The sequence below is a fragment of the Primulina tabacum genome, chromosome 18 (genome assembly GCF_025594145.1).
Source record: "Primulina tabacum isolate GXHZ01 chromosome 18, ASM2559414v2, whole genome shotgun sequence".
In the NCBI taxonomy this organism is placed as follows: domain Eukaryota; kingdom Viridiplantae; phylum Streptophyta; class Magnoliopsida; order Lamiales; family Gesneriaceae; genus Primulina; species Primulina tabacum.
This window is the reverse complement of record NC_134567.1, coordinates 22,222,382-22,239,937: the sequence shown is the minus strand read 5'-3', so window position 1 is coordinate 22,239,937 and position 17,556 is coordinate 22,222,382. Positions and strand designations below refer to the sequence as shown.

The following is a 17,556-nucleotide window of genomic DNA, read 5'->3' as shown; positions in this document are numbered from 1 at the left end:
CTTAAATTTAGGTACGATACGAATTTTACGGTATCTCTATGACATTTAAATAATATTGATATTCAAAATACAAAAAAAATTCATATATTTTAAAATTACATAACGTCAATTTCGATATGACATTATTACATTCAAAAAAATTCAATATTTCATTCAAAAAATTTAGATTTTTTAAATTGAATAACACCCAATTTTTTTTCAATTTCGGTATTGACAATATTATGCATATACCGTACCAAAATTTCGATATACCGAATTTTTTTGGTAAAAACGGGATGAAATTTATATTGTACCAAAATTTCGATACAGAAATTTTTCGGTACGATATTTGATATTCTTTTAAAACTAGGTATACCGTACCGAACCAGGCCTATTCATATTCGTAGGTCTCACTTGCCAAAATGTCTAGCATTTGATTTCAAAATTTAAAATATTATCAAAGAAAAAGACACTATAAAATACAATACGAACTATTATCTATTGAATATCAGTCTCTTTTCACTCTAAAAATTACCCAAATTTGAGGCCACAATTGCCATAATATAAAATAAAGGAAAAATAAAGGGAAAAGTATTTATTTAATAAAATAAAATGTAATGAAGGTAAACTGTCTGCACTTTTTGTCTTGTTCCTTAACCGGGTGAAGTGCCAAACGCCTATAATCTGTCTGCTGCAACGGACGGACAGAACAAAGGTAAGCTAAATATGTAAGGAACACATTTTCAGCTATCAAACCAAAAAACTTAAATCATTCATAGGTTTCTTCACCTGCCTGTTGTGAATGTTAGCGAAATTCGTCGTGGTAATCATAATCGCTATCTTCATCATCGTTGAACACGGCACTGTAGAAAACATATGGGCTGTCGATCATTTCGGTCAACGTCAGACGCCCATCCTTATCTGCATCAGCCTGCAAAATTAGCATTGAATCTTCAACATTGTTAAGACCACGAATACTTTTCACGGGCATCCATCAACAAACACAAATTTGATCCCAGAGCAGCATTTTTGGAATGCAGTTTAAAGTCTGATATATAAATACCATATTTGAATAGGTTAATCTGTATTCGTGAAATTCACTACTTAATATGGGCAGGTGACAGGGCAAGCACAACAGCCCAATAGCAACGGAAGATCTATAATCAACTAGTTTGAGGCTTCCACAAACATGTTCACGAATCTTATCCATCTCCTCGAAACAATCACTAAAAACTCCTTTTGGCCAACTCCATGCTTCAAGGCTGTCAAACATATTCCACACTCCAACATTCTGGCCTAAACTTAGGGAGAAGGATGATCCACATACTGCCAGTTAGGTTCCAAAGAATGAAAAGATACAAGATACTTGTGTAGCCAGTTTTTAGCAAAGTTTGAGTCTTTCTAACTAAGGGAGAAATTACAGAGAGCAATGGGATAGGATGAACCTTACGCGGGAGGATGCTTTAAAAAATCAGAGCTGATGTGTTGAAAACCAAACTCCATTTGAGGACAGGATTGAATTCGATAGTGATCAATATGAAAGTTACATGGCCACAATTCGATATTATTGCACTGTGAAGTGTTCTCGGCAATAATTTCAAGAGGCCAAGCTTATTTTCGTTGGTTGTTTCATGGGAAAATATGAGCTTTATAATGTATTGTTGGCTAGGTCAAATGAGCAAGACTTGGATTGCTAAATTATTGCCCAAAAAACGAAGAATATTTTGGATGACATAACAAACAAAGAGAAAAAAGTCAAGAAATTATCATTAAATTCCGATAAATTACACGAGATATCAGTTCATAAATTAAAAAGTACTAAGATTATGACATTAAATAATTTAACGACTCACATCTTCAAGATAATTTTACGCGAAGCACTAAATTAATCAAAATATTTTTACAGAAAAAACTTAGAAAACCATGTCTAAAGTTAGTTAACTTGAAGATTCTTAAGTAAACATGATCAAGGACTATTTTAGGCAGTGAAATATATTTTCCAATAAGTCTTCATTTTAATCTGAGGAGAAAGCAAATATGACTAGTTATTGAAAAATTGATCGTTTGAGCATGCATCTGGATTCACATGAGTTGAGGAATGACAAATGGGGAGAATAATGTGGCCAGGAAGATTGACGATAAATAACCTTGTAGGTGGTGAAACAAGGGGTAGGTGGAGAAGGGGATGCACAGGATTTTAGTAGAGCTTTAAGTTATTTCCATCCCATTCCATTTTAAACAATACTTATTTCCTTCAAGTGAACATTTTGATACAGTCATCACTTTCAACGACTAATAAATTCCATCTAAAGTAGCCAATTACACTATCTCATATATGTCATGATTGTAAAAAATTTACTCACGTGCATTCTCCTCTCCATCCTAAAGTACTCAAACTTGTAGAGCTTGTGGGCAATTTTATTTCAATCAGTAAAATACTTTTGATTGAAATAATTAACTCTGCCACTTCATATTCCCTTTCTATTCCATCAAGGTCAAAGTCTCAAATACTACCAAGAGAAAGCTCTAGCTCAAGTTGGAACTCAACCGCTTCATCTTTATTAGTTTAATTTTATGATTATCGTAGTCATAAAGCTACCCTCAAAACACTTCACCAAGAACCTGGAAAATTTGGAGTCAGCTATGAGAGCCACCGTTCATTTCAAAAAATATCACATCATCAACAATATATTAAACGACCAGACCAGAAACAACAAAGACTGTGATTTTTGTCTCATACCACAAATCCACAAAGGACTATCGACCTCAACTACGTTCAAAGTGTATCTGCCATCATTACAGCATATGTTTATTAGCATCTATGTATTTACATGATTATCTATTTCACCAATGTACTTCCCGGCATCACCTCATAAGAGCTCTGAGCATCGTAACATACACCCTCATTGTCAATATGCCTTAAACATTTTTTCACGAATTGAACTCGTTAAACATAAAATAGTAAAACATGTGAGGTGTCCCAGTGAAACAAATACCTGCTGCATTATGTAGTCAGACTGCTGTTTAGCATAGTAATGTTCTGATGGGTGAAGCTTTCCAATAAGGGGTAGCAATTCTACATCAGATAAGTATCTAGGTATGAATAACATTTGGGTTAGTTTCATAGTTGTACAAGCATTTAACATGATCAGTCAATCAATTCAAAGAGAGATGGCAGTTCATTACCCATCACCATCTTTGTCAAGCTCAGAAAACAATTTTTTAGCAGGGGACTCGTTTGAATCATCAGAGACATGAGAAGAATTATGACCCTCTTCATCATAATTTCTAACCAAGTCAAAGAGTCCATGGAAAAACTCTTTGAAGTTCACTTTGCCATCTTTGTCACTATCTCGTTCCCTAAAATGGAAAATAATGGAGAGTGTACAAGTTAAAGAGCAGTTAGCAGATCAAAATAAGTTCATCAGACAAGTACATGTCGATAATGACCAAAAAGGCATTGTCTGATAATGATAGAAGGGAACAGCTTTTGCGATGGTTAAATATTTTGCATTGTTGACAATCATAAAATAATCTCGTCCAATAATTTCATTTCCTAAATTTGGTAGGAGGAAAATTTTCTGCCTAAATTTGACTCCTGTATATGTAACGAAAATAAAAAATTCATAAACTGATATATCAAGACATAAGTAGAGACATCTCTCGAACTTTCAAGTTCAAATACAATTATCGCATTAAGACAATCCAAAAATAAATGTGAACCATGAAATTCAGTCAGTCTAGAGCAGTTTCAAAGAGCAAATCCTTCTTAAACTTGTGAACATAATTTTTACGTTTAGTGACCCGTTTAGTGACTAAATAATCACAATCTATTAGCTAGCTAATGTACTGCAATAATGTCAAGTTGAGAATCTAAAAAACTCCGAGTATCAAGTAATTTCTGTTAAGCTTGGTTAAAGAGATACAGATAGCAAGTGACTCTAACACCGACCGCATAAACAAGAATTAGACTAACACCGCTTCAATATATGCAGAAGTAAATGGAGAGAATATACCATACCAGTAAGCCATGTTACATAACACACACTATATAAAAATGGTTAAAAAACGTTCTGAGTTAAAACATGGAAAATATTGATTAATGATGATTGATAAAGAGTTTATAGTTCAGATCAGATGGAAGCAAATAGCAAAATAATGTATTGTGTAAATGCAAATGATAAACAGGAGAAGAGAAGGAATTTCATCATAGATTTCAATCATGAGAACAGAAACAGCAAAACTAAAGTTTAGTAACTGATAAACACCTACATGAAACACCTCCATGATTTAATATAAGTGGACTTTGTACATCAACAAATGCTAGAATGCAAGAAAACCCAAAAAATTATGCTCATTGAAAGCAAACAAATAAAGGACGCAGAGGTAAAACTAGAGGCCCGGAGTAAAATATCAATTGTGATATTTAGCAATAATACCCAGGAATAAGTAACCAAGACCAGGCAGTTCATATTAAGAGAGTAATCATTCCACGGACGTGAGCTCAGAACCTCCTGCTCAGAGACCTTTTAGAATATCACTAGTCACTAGATATAGAAGTTCGAGTTAATAAGAAGTGGGCCAATAAGAAGTGTTACTTTTAGATAACAATTTACATGATTGACACCTTCGGGCTATGAGCAAGATCATTCTTGGGCCATGAAGCAAGCGGGATTGACAATAGATTGATACAACAAACAAGGAAACTTAAAGAAATATTTGACCAAGTAGTCCATACAATCTTTTAGAAAATGAATGGTCAAGCACCGGGCATGCTACTATATAGACATAGTATATACAAAAAAGAGCCACAATAAGATAATGAACACAAATAGAAGTTAGCTAAATGTTAAAAAAATATAGCACCTTATCTCCTCTCTGCACAACCACTGAAGCAACTTGGGATTCTTGGTGTCAGCTGGATGAAGAAAGCTATAATCAAACAAACAATAGAATTAGTCCATGAAGAAAACTTAATATGCAGAGGCAAGAAAGGCAAATCATTTAAATTTCCTATAGACAATTTCTAGAAAACTGAAACATACTCATTAAACTCTGTGATATTCAGAAGACCATCTCCATCTGCATCAGATGCATTAAAATGGTCCTCTTTCCACCATCCCATATCATATCCAAATGAATCATTACCTGAAGCAATACAAAGGAATGAGATTATAAACCACATTACCTAAAAAAGGCACATGAAATTATAGTGAAGACCTATTAACTTGCTTATTCTCACTCATTGCGAGCTAACCTACAACAAAGAACCTTTAATTTGCCCTGCATGCCTAATACAGATTCTCATACCAAGGACACAAGCAAACCCCCATCAAACACATTAGGAAACAGACTGGATATGTTTTGATAATAAGAATGCTTCAAAGTAGCTTAGCAGCATTGGAACTCTTAAGTTTTAAATCCACTTCATTAGATACGCTCATAAACCATTAAGATATAAAAAAAAAAAAGTAAAACGATTAACTTTCACTGGCATCTAGGATCTTGAAATCCTTAATCGATCCATGGCTTTGCAATGCAAGCACCGTTCAAATATTCAAGAAAAGCAACAATTTTGTAAGAAACTTTGAGATGTGTTATGAATCTAATATCAACCAAAGGGAATCCATAATCATAATAGAAACCCTTTCAATCTAAATGCCAAAAATAATAGCATTCACCAGAGGTCTTGACCCAGTTGGGTGGCTCGTACTCAGCAAAAGACACAAAACCATCTTTATTTTTGTCATGAGTTTCAATCTCCCTCTGTGTTCGATGCAGCACCTCTTTCATACTCTGATGCAGGTTCCACTGAGTCAACTCTCTTTCGGTGACATACTCATCAACAGGGTCGACATCAATCTTGGGGAACAGGAGCACCAGCCTATTAGTGACATTGAAGCGTTCCTCGTCATTCACATAATCCTCTGCATCCATGAAATCCTCCCACTCCGGCTGAGGCTCGTGACTCATCGCCGACTGGGTATGCGATTCGGGGTGGTGGGTTTGAAAGTAATGATGCTCCCATTCCTTGTCCTCCCTCTTCCTCTCGATTTCAGCAACAAGTGGGTCAAAGGCAGCAGCCCGGTCGTGATGGTGGTGCGGGTCGACAGGTGGATTGAAGGTGAAGTTGGAACGTACTTTGAGGCGGCGATGACGGTGGCGTTGGCCGTGAGAGCTGCTGTTGTTGGAGGAGCGAGAGATGAGGAACAGTAGAAGTATCCCAACAGCAATGTAGATTATCACTGATGCCTTTCCCATTTATTACACATCAAAATTCGAAAGAAAAAAAAAAGCCAAAGAAATCGATACAAAAACTCCGTATGAATGAATTCACAGTGCGGACTGGATTCAATGAACTCCTGCTTCGATCCAAAAAAAATTTGAAGATGGCAGATCTAATGTAGTTGGACTCTTCGCGAGGAATTAAAGTGGAAAACGAAGAACGAATAATCTGCGTCTATATATATATACATTCACCTTCATTTTATTCCTTAAACTCCAATAATTATAAGCCATTGAATTAATTCCACGGTCACGTGTGTATCTTGAATATTTACGCTACATTGCAAGATTTCTTGAATATATGTTCAAGATATGATGATTAAAGGTTAGAAGAAATTAACTTGTTGGGGGATTAGACGGTCTCATGAATCTTTATCTGTGAGACGAGTCAACCATATCGATATTCACAATAAAAAGTAATACTCTTAGCATAAAAAAAAATAATATTTTTTCATGGATGACCCAAATAAGAAATCTGGCTCACAAAATATGACCTGTGTGACCGTCTAACACATATTTTTGCCTAGATTTAAAAACATTTGAAGATATGAAATTTTTTTAAAAAATATATGGTTGATAGAAATTGGATCTTAGATTGAAAAAATATACGATATGACACATAACCACTACCATTTACTATATGAACTTGATGAACTAAGGTTCGCGTAGGCTGCAAGAACCGGGAAAAAAAAAAAAAAAAAAGTTGAACCCACATTGCAAGTAGTGGAGAGTGGAGGCAGTCGAGGAACCAAATTGAAAAAAGAAAAACAAGATCAGGATCAAAACTGTTACAAGAAAGTGAGGAAAACTGTCAGCTCGTAGCGATATTAATGGGAAAGTGATTGAGAAATAGTGTGAAGAACCAAATCATCAAACAACTATCTGCAAATTTCGTAGTCTAAAATGTTAACTTTATTTTATGTTTTCAGTGTAAAATTTAGATTCAATTTTACCAAGATTTCGGGCTTTTATCTCATCTTATTATTTGTAAAATTATGTGCATTTTCAATTATGAATGGCAACGTTAATTCTATTGTCATTTGTTGAGTTTTATATTCCAGATTTCATCACTTTCATGATTAGTTTCCTAGTTTCAACGACTATCATAATTGGCCAAATCGAAGCTCGTATACTTCTTGATTAAATGTTATATTTCTACAAATTTTTCATATTTTAGCACATACTTTGTGTCTTATACGCCCGCAACAAATATTGTGCAAACACTATGGATTACGAAATCGCGTGTTGCCCTGACATTCTCGGGCACCAGCGAAATTGTCTCCTTGCCAAAGTCACGAACTTTATTTGGAGATCTCTTACAATCTTGTTCACCTACCATGATGGCTCTACACCGCCGTAGAGATGTGGTTTCTAAATGGTGCTCCTTTTGTCATCATGAGCGAGAAGTAGATCTGGTAATGGACTGGTCCGGGTTCAGGTCGGATCTGGCGGTTTAGGGTCGGTAAAATCCCGACCCTATAACTGTAACCATCCAATATGGTTACGGTTCGGGTTGTCATCCGGCAATTCGGGTCCGGGTTTGGTTCATAGAAAGATTCGGGTTCGGATCATCCTGTTTTTTTAAAATATATATATTTGTTAATAAACATTTTAAAAATAAAAAAAATTAAATTTAGAAAAAATATTTGAACTTATATAATTAAAATTATATAAGTGTCTATGTATCATCTTTTGATGTAGAGAAATCAAAGCTCGTGTAGTTGTTTATCTTTACATACTTACCTTTAGGAGTGAAGTTGCTCAATCACTCACATTTTCTCAAGTCGTTTTTCAAATGTTTCCTCATTTTCGTCTTGGTCGTCTTCATCACTTTTGATATTTTATGTTCGGGTAGCGGCTTTTGACCAAACATTGAGCATGTATTAGGCTTCCAAATTTTCTGACCTTGAGTTAGAACGTATCTTATCTAATATATTTCATCACATACTAAAATTTTACTCAAAGCAATCGCTGAAATGATGCAAGCTAGAATTCTTTTTGTCATTATAGACAAATTGGATACACTTTGTTTTATGCGACCACCGTGGCAATATGTCGAACGTCTCCTTATCTACATCACTAAAATAAAAAAGTAATTGTAAAATAAATTTCAAGTTCATGACTAAAACATTAGGAACCTCATGGATGTTCCGTATGTTATCTTCATAAAATTGTGTTTTAATAAGTTTAGATGTAATACTATTAGCAGTAGTGAACTGAGATTCATGTGGAATAATTTGTCTACCATATTTGGTACTATATTCATTATAAATATCATATAAATGAGTTCTAATATTTTTTAAAAAATCAACGAGGTAGATAAAATTGTTTTCGTCGTAGGGGCTAAAGAATCATAATATAATGTTAGCATGACACGTAGAGACTATCATATACTATATGGACTTCGATGAACTAAAGTTCGGGTAGGCTGCAAAAACCGCAAAAAATAGGTTAATAACTTCCAAGACCCACATCGCAAGTCTCGGAGCCGTCGAGGAACCAAGTTGAAAAAAGAAAAAATATGATCACGTCAAAGTGGTTGTAATAAAAGTGAGAAAAATTGTCGGCTAATTTTGTTGTTAGTAAGAAAATGATTGAGAAATATTGTGATGAACCAAAGAAAAAAAAAGAGGCATAATCAAGACAGAAACAACTCCACACAACAATTATCATCAAACAACAACTTTATGTCATTTCTACAATTTTCTCAGTTCAAAATCTTAATTTTATTTTATATTTTCATTGTAAAATTCATATTAGATTTTTTCCAAGATGTCAAGATTTTATCTCATCGTAGTTGTAAAATTATGTTCATTTTCAATTATAATGGAAAAGTTAATTCTTTTATCATTTGTTAAGTTTTCATTCCAGATTTCATTGCATTTAATAATTAGTTTCCTAGTTTCTAAGCCTAATCAAGAAGATTATAATTGGCCAAATCGAGGCTCAGACACTTCTAGATTAAATGTTATATTTCTACAAAATTTTCATATTTCGGCACGTCCCGGTGTCTGAAACACCAGCAACAAATATTGTGCAGACATCTTGTATTGCAAAATCGCATGTTGGCCCCTACGGTCTCATGTACCAACTGGATACTCATATAGAAATTGTGTTGTTAGAATAAGTGTTGAGTGAACCAACTTGTGCTTTGGCTTTATTGAGTCTAATGTAAAAACGATATTTATTTTAATAATATTTTATGGTTTTATCTAATTATGTCATTTACTTTATTGGTATACCAATGCAAGCTGCATAAATAAAATTCTTGAATGTAAAATAGGTATCATGAGATCTGTCTCTTTACGTAAAGTTATGAAACTCATTAGGAAGTGTACCATATATTCTAAACAGATTTTTAGTCGAATCAGTCGCCTAAAATTAGGATAAAGATCGCTTGAGCTTAAAACTAGCATATGTGATGTAAATGTCATGTTTTATTGGTAAGGGTATGAAGATGTTCATTCATACAGATGAATGATCATTTGATGATTCACTAAACAACCATCCCTCGGACTGTCTAAGTTGTTATCACTTATCGAGTGTAATAATATGTGGTTATTGTCGTACACCATTACTTATTTTACTCGGGACAACGTAGAGTCTTTATATACTATCATGCACTTTGATTTATTTACCGACTCCATTGATGGTCATTAGGTGGTGAGGTTCAGTGTAAATTTGAAATACGTGTGAGCAAATATATTGTAGTTGGAGATTCACCGTTTGCCTATGGGTGAAGACATCCTATGTGATCTGATGAGTTAATAATACAATAATATCTGTCCAGAGTAAGACATGTATATTTTGGAAATGTGTTTCCTCAGTTTCACATATCTTGTCACTATTATTACTCAAAGATACAACACATTATTATCGAATTCATATGCAACTCTTAATATACAAATGATTGCAAATTTGATCGAGATATATGAATTGAAGAGACCGTACTGTATGCTAACCAAAATTTAAGGCTCTTGCAGACACTTTCAGCGATACCTAGGGGATCATGGGACGATGCTACTATACGCTCTTACCATGATCTGATAGGGTGCAATTAGAAATGACTTCTGACATTTTTGATCAAGGTGTTGATGAAAAGAGTTAGGCTAATTAGGGTGAGCCCGAATAAGAATAAATTTTATTTTGACTCATATGGAGATATGAACTCACAGTTAGATGTATTCTTGGACCATTAAGAGTCACGCAAGTATCAGATTATGTGTTCTCGTTGAGATAATTAAAGTTCAAGGAGTTGAATTTGACGCTTGTAATTTGATATAGATCAAACAAAATATGGAACAAGTGAAAGTTAGCTTAACTGTTAATTAAGTAAGGAGAGTATAACTCTCTGTTTTGGTGAAAAGTTCACAAAACTGGAAGCTGCCAAAAATGGATCGGTAGAAATTTTAATAATCGAAATTGTAACGTACCGTATTTTTAACTACTTAAAATTTGCGAAAAAATAAAAATTTTCTTAAATAAATAATAATCTTTCAAATAGCGATAAAAAAACTGCTCGTCTAAAATATTTGAAATAAAAACAATTACAAACAAAGTTTTCCAAAAAGGTACTCGTTTAAACATCGTGAAATAGTTTCATAAAATCATAGTAACTAAATTAACATGCTTGAAAATTCTTGAAAACAGAGGCGGTCCTCGGATTTAGCCTCCGCGCAGTCCGAGCCGACTCACTGGTCCCCACCTCTCGCCTCCTCAAACTCTTCCTCATCTGCATCGACAAGTCTAGTGAGTTTAAAGACTCAACATGTATAAACTGAGAATAACAAATAATACGTAATAAAACCACATGCATTTTAAAGTAGCGCGTACATACTTAAACTTGAACGTACTTACATATAGACGTGTCATCATTTCATAAAAATACTTTCATCATACATACTTGGACATACATAAACATCATCATTTTGCGTAGACATATGTTTCAAAACAAGTGACTCGTAACATAAATGCGCCTGATAAGACTAAACCACAGCACTGAGCTGGCAAAGATGTCCACTACCACATACATGAGATCCTCAGTCATGCTTTACCGGGTGGATTGGTCTCTGGTCATACTTTACAGATTTCCAATCCTGATCTAAACCCGGTCATGCTTTACCGGGGAGGAGAGGTCCCCGGACACGTTCCCGGCTTCCAAACCCGTTCATAGTTGGTCAAAAGACATTTAGCATACCTCAAAAACATAAACATTTTTTTTGCACGTCGAACATACTTACATGACGTTGAAGGATTCATTGGATCTCGCTCGGGGCCACTGCTGCACATACTAACCAATTTCATGCACTTAATTTCCATAACTTAGACGTAATAGTCATGCTCACCACAAAAATAAACAATTGACTTATGACGTTCTAATTCACTCGGGACTTGACCTCGTTTAATCATCGTACTAAACCATGACCTTGAACCCCGAAACAATCTCTATATGAAGTGTGAACATTTCCCCAAACATGAAGACATGTACCTAAAATATCGGTTTAAAAATCATGGACAAGCGCCTAGCGCTGCGGCACCACAAGGGCAGTGCTGCGGCGCTCCCCATAGATCGCTGAGGCGCTGACTCTGCGCAAACTCAGCCCCAAATGAACAATCTTGATGCAAACTCTAAGCCACACGCTATCGACTCAAACCGATGAAACGAGACTCATCCTAGGATGCTTTGGCAATTATTCAAACTCACACAAATGCCCCTAAACAACAACGCCCAACATACAACGCAACACAACCCATAAACACGAATTTTTGACACCAAAATGTTTCCTACGACTTCTAATGCAACCAAGTGCCTAATGACACGAAACGAGTCACCAAAAATCATCCAGACATCATACCCAATATACCTAAACGCAGCAGTGATCACCTGACGGTTCCCAACGAAGCCTACAAGAAACAATACTCAAGAACACGTTTTCGTAACAACGCAATTTGAGCAATCACACGAGAAAAACCATAAGTCACTCGTTTATTGTCCAAAACTTACGCATTTACTGTCCAATCAAAGGTATTAAAAAGTAATACGTTTATATGTTGAAAGTTTTTCAGAACATCGACCAAAAATGCACAGTAATCAAAATGACAGCAAAATCGATTTTTAAGATCTAAAAATCGTTTCAAAATCGATCCAACCATTTTTGCTCAAATTTTGCATAACTACATGGATTTTTGTATACAATAAACATCAAAACATATATTATGACAAGATCGATGCAAAACGAAAGAATATACATGTCTTTGCGTTAAAAACGCATGAAGATGATGAATACCGACGCGGTGGATCACGGGGATGACCAGGTGACGTTTGCTGCGCGATTTCTTGCCCGAAATGATCGTGAATCTCCAAGAAAAAGCAAGGAATGGTTATGGCTGCTGAAGGACTCAAGAACTCTATTTTTCTCTCAAAAACATGAAACTATATGTGTGTGTGCTGAAATGTGTGTGTGCGTGAGTGAGTGTGTTGTGTAATGTAACGTGTGTGTGTGTGAGTAATTAGGGAAAAATTTCTTAATTAATTAATCATGCTAATTACAATGTTAAACCAATTAACAAGTTAATAAAATTATAATCCAATATTAAATTTACTAAAATCCCCTGATTTAAATAAAATACACAAGTGACAATCTTTAAAAGTTTAAAGTCTTAAAATCACCTAATAAATTAAATTAGGCTTTAAAAATGGTAAAAACTTCATAAATCATTTAAAATACTCCTTTCTTGACTTGCCATAAAATACCACATTTTACAAATCGTCCCAAATCGTCGTCGGTCTCCTTTCCTCGATCCCGCATCGAATATTCGCCTGAAACGTGTAACTTAAGAAAACACTTTAACGTGCATCAAAAAAACATAAATTAAATTTAAAATAATGCAAATCATAAATTATCCATCGCTAATAATCATTTTAAAATTAAATAAATAATTCAAAATTTTAAATAAATGCATGGGTTTTACGTGTACTGATTTTGGGCTCTACAATTCCTCCCCCACTTAAATAATTTCGTCCTCGAAATTAAGTCTTACCAAATAGTTTCGGGTAGCGACTTCTCATATCTGCTTCGGCCTCCTTCACCAATTGATTCAGCCACGGGACTTTGACCAACCCGGTCACTTTGTTCCAAAGTCTCTGTTCTTGTCTATCTAGGATTTGGATATGTCTTTCCTCATACGACAGATCTGGAGCCAACTACAACGGCTCAAAACTCATGACATGCGAAGGATTTGCTACATACTTCCTTAGCATCGAAACGTGGAACACATTGTGTACTCCGACCAGATTCGACAGTAGGGCTACACGGTAAGCTAGCGTCCCAACTCATTCAAGAATTTTGAATGGTACAATAAATCTCAGACTCAATTTGCCTCTATTCCCAAACCTCATAACACCCTTTATAGGTGCTATCTTTACGAATATGTGATCTCCTATGGAAAATTCGAGGTCTCTTCTTCTCTTGTCAGCATAACTCTTTTGATGACTCTGGGTGGTCTTCATCCTGTCTCGGATCTTGACCACCATGTCTGCAGTATGCTGAACAATCTTTGGGTCAAGTTCTGATCTCTCCCCGACTTCATCCCAATGAATAGGTGATCTGCACTTCCTCCCATACAGTGCTTCGTAGGGAGTCATACATATAGATGATTGAAAACTTTTGTTGTAGGTAAACTCCACTAGAGGTAGTTTCGATTCCAAATTCTCATGGAAATCGATCACACAATCTCGCAACAGATCTTCCAATATCTGAATCACACACTCAGACTGGCCATCTGTCTGAGGGTGGAATGCCATACTGAATAGCAACTTCGTCCCCATAGCTTCATGTAAACTCTTCCAAAATGACGATGTGAATCTCGGGTCTCTGTCGGACACAATAGAAACTGGGATACTGTGCAAACGAACTATCTCCCTGATATAGAGCTCTGCATACTGAGTCATGGAGAAAGTCATCTTCACCGGTAATAAATGTGCCGATTTAGTAAGTCGATCCACTATAACTCAAATGGCATTGGATCCTCTGACTGAACTCAGCAAACCAACAACGAAATTCATTGTGATATTCTCCAATTTCCACTCGGGGATAGAGAGTGGCTTAAGCATTCCTACTGGCTTTTGATGCTCTGCATTCACTTGTTGGCAAGTGAGATATTCAGATACAAATCGGCGGATGTCCCGCTTCATACCTGGCCACCAATACAGCATCTACAAATCCTTGTACATCTTGGTACCCCCTCGATGAATGGAATACGGAGATGCATGTGCCTCTGTCAGAATATCCTCTCTGATCGAATCAACACTAGGCACCCACATCCTTCGGCTGTACTTCACAATACCATCGGACACTGTGTAGAGTACATTGCCTTTGGTCTCATCCTTCAATCTCCATTTCTGTAACTGCTCATCCGAAGGCTGACCTCTACGAATTCGGTCTAGCAAAGAAGACTGGACTGTTATATTAGATAGCTTAGGAGATCTGCCCTTAGGATAAACTTCCAGGTCAAACCTCTGAATCTCTGACTGAAGAGATCTCTGCGATGACAGCTATGCTACGACTGAAACATTTCTGCTCAAATCATCTACCACAACATTAGTTTTCCCTGGATGGTAGCTAATTTTACAATCGTAGTCTTTTACTAACTTCAACCACCGTCTTTGTCTCATGTTTAGCTCTTTTTACGTGAATAAATACTTGAGACTCTTATGATAAGTGAATATCTGGCATTTCTCGCCGTATAAATAATGTCTCCAAATCTTCAACGCAAAGACAACGACAGCTAACTTGAGATCATGAGTCGAGTAGTTCTTCTCATGCAATTTCAACTGTCTGGAGGCATAAGCTATAACCCGACCGTGCTATATCAATACTGCGCCTAAACCGAGATTAGATGCATCGGTGTACAACACGAAATTGCCTTGCCCTGATGGCATGGCCAAGACTGGCGTTGTAATAAGAGCTTGTTTCAAAGTATCAAAGCTTTTATGACATCCTTCACTCCATACAAATTTATCGTTCTTCTTAGTTAATGAAGTGAGTGGCACTGCAATCGAGGAAAACCCCTTAATAAATTTCCTGTAGTATCCTGCCAAGCCTAGGAAACTACAGATCTCTGATTTGTTCTTCGGCTCAACCCAATCTTTAACTGCTGTCACTTTAGCTGGATCCACCTCAATGCCACTGCTAGATATTATATGACCCAAAAATGCTACTTTCTTCAACTAGAATTCACACTTACTGAATTTTGCAAACAACTTGCGACTCTGCAAGACCTGCAAAACTGTACCCAAATGCTGACTGTGCTCCTCATGGCTCTTCGAGTAAATAAGAATGTCGTCAATGAACACTATGACGAACTGATCTAGGTAGTGCTGAAATACTCGATTCAGGAGGTCCATAAAAATTGCTGAAGCATTCGTCAGTTCAAACGGTATCATTAAGAACTCGTAGTGTCCATATCTGGTTCTGAAGGCTGTCTTATGAACATTTGCATTTTTTACCTTCAATTGATGATACCCAAATCGTAGATCTATCTTAGAGAACATTGTAGCTCCCTGAAACTGATCGAACAAGTCCTCGATCCTTGGTAGTGGGTATTTATTCTTGATCATTACCTTGTTCAGTTCTCGGTAATCGATACACAACCTCATGCTCCCATCTTTATTTTTACGAAGTGCAATGGTGTGCTCAATGGTGAGAAACTAAGGCGGATGAATTCTTTATCTAGGAGCTCCTGAATTTTCTGTTGGAGCTCTAACATCTCAGCTGAAGCTAAACGGTACGCTGCCTTAGAGATTGGCACGGTTCTTGGCCCAAGGTCAATGGCAAACTCCACTTCTCTCTGGTAGAAGGCCTATGACGTCATCAGGAAAAACGTCAGAAAAATCTCTGACTATTGGTACATCAGATATAGATGGAGTGGGTACGTCAGGTGCGGAAATAATACTGGCCAAGAAAGCCTGAATAAGTCTCCATGTCTGCATGCAAGAGATCATGCGTGAGAAACTCCTCCATCTATCCGGCTCAAAAAGAAATTGCTCCATGCCCAACGGTCTTACCAAAACTGACCTTTTCTGAAAGTCAATAAGAACTATGTTCTTTGTTAGTCAGTCCATTCCCAAGATAATATCAAACTCTGGCATCGGTAACACAATCAGATCGACATATACTAGGTGGCCCTGCAGTTCGAGATCGATGTCTCTGACCACGCTAGTAGCTGATAATTCCTCCCTTGATTGGACTGTCACTGAGTAGTTCACATCGAGTCTAATGGACTTGACATCCAAATGATTAGCGAACGTCTCTGAGATAAAAGAGTGTGTGGCCTCGAAATCTATCAAGGCCTTCGTGACCACTCTTTTTATGAAGATATTTCCTGAGAGATGTTAGCACAACACAAAAACTTATATCCCAAATACTAATCTTAATCTCATGCATATTTGGAAATTTCTATCCCGAGTCACAAAAAATACGAAATAACACACTAATAATCCCAAATTAAATTCGAAACATGCATGGAAAAAATAATATGGTGCTGAATTAAATAAGTTACCAGTCAATAGGATCGTGTCTCGGTTCGTCTCCTCTGCCGGCATGGCGAATAATCTCTCCTGGGCCGGCTTCCTCCACTGTGGGCAGTCCTTCAGCATATGATCGTTGGCTCCATACTTGAAGTATTTGTACGATCCCCATAAACACTGTCCCGCATGATGGCGGTGGCACTTCAGGCACACCGGGTACGCACCAGGCTTCTGCGGAGCCTTCTGCTGAGGAATAGGACCCTTGCCTTTTGGCGGTCCCTGAAATGGTCTCTTCCCCTGCTGTCCCTGGAAAGGCCTCTTAAACTGAGGCTGCTACTGCTACTACTGAGGTGCCTGATAGAGGCTCTTGCCCTGCCTGTCGTTCTCAATGTCCCTCTGGTCCTGCTCTGTTGCCAGGGTTCTCGACACGGCAACATCATAAGTAGTAGGACCAGCAACTTTCACATAACGGCGCAAGATTGGCTGTAACACATCAATAAAATGTCTTAATTTCTCTCGGGCATCATTCGCAATGAGGGGTACAAAGTGACACCCCCTCTCAAATTTCCTGACAAATTTTGCCACGCTGTTGTCTCGCTGTCGCAACGTCATGAACTCCCTGGTCAGGCGGGAGCGTACTTCCTCAGTGAAGTAATTGGAGTAGAACACCTCCTTGAAACCAGTCCAAGTCAGTGTTTGCAAGTTCACTGACACAGATGCGCTCTCCCACCACAGTCTGGCATCTCCTATCAGCAGGAAAGTTG

At 36.8% G+C, this 17,556-nt stretch overlaps 1 protein-coding gene across 4 annotated transcripts; it reads right to left on the bottom strand.

The window, feature by feature from the left end:
• Positions 1-458: 458 nt before the first annotated feature.
• LOC142533292 (uncharacterized) lies at positions 459-6,405 on the bottom strand. 4 transcript variants are annotated; one of them, XM_075640013.1, is made up of 7 exons: positions 5,661-6,405; positions 5,025-5,127; positions 4,846-4,911; positions 3,166-3,339; positions 2,976-3,072; positions 773-910; positions 459-670 (listed from the first exon to the last, which is right to left on the bottom strand). In XM_075640013.1, exons 1-6 carry the CDS (start codon positions 6,238-6,240, stop codon positions 785-787), a joined length of 1,146 nt encoding a protein of 381 aa, XP_075496128.1. In that variant the 5' UTR covers positions 6,241-6,405; the 3' UTR covers positions 459-670; positions 773-784. The 4 variants fall into 4 exon arrangements, with proteins under 4 accessions (XP_075496128.1, XP_075496125.1, XP_075496127.1 ...); XM_075640010.1 differs by having other exon boundaries at positions 460-670; positions 769-910; XM_075640012.1 differs by having other exon boundaries at positions 460-667; positions 769-910.
• Between the last annotated feature and the right edge of the window lie 11,151 nt (positions 6,406-17,556).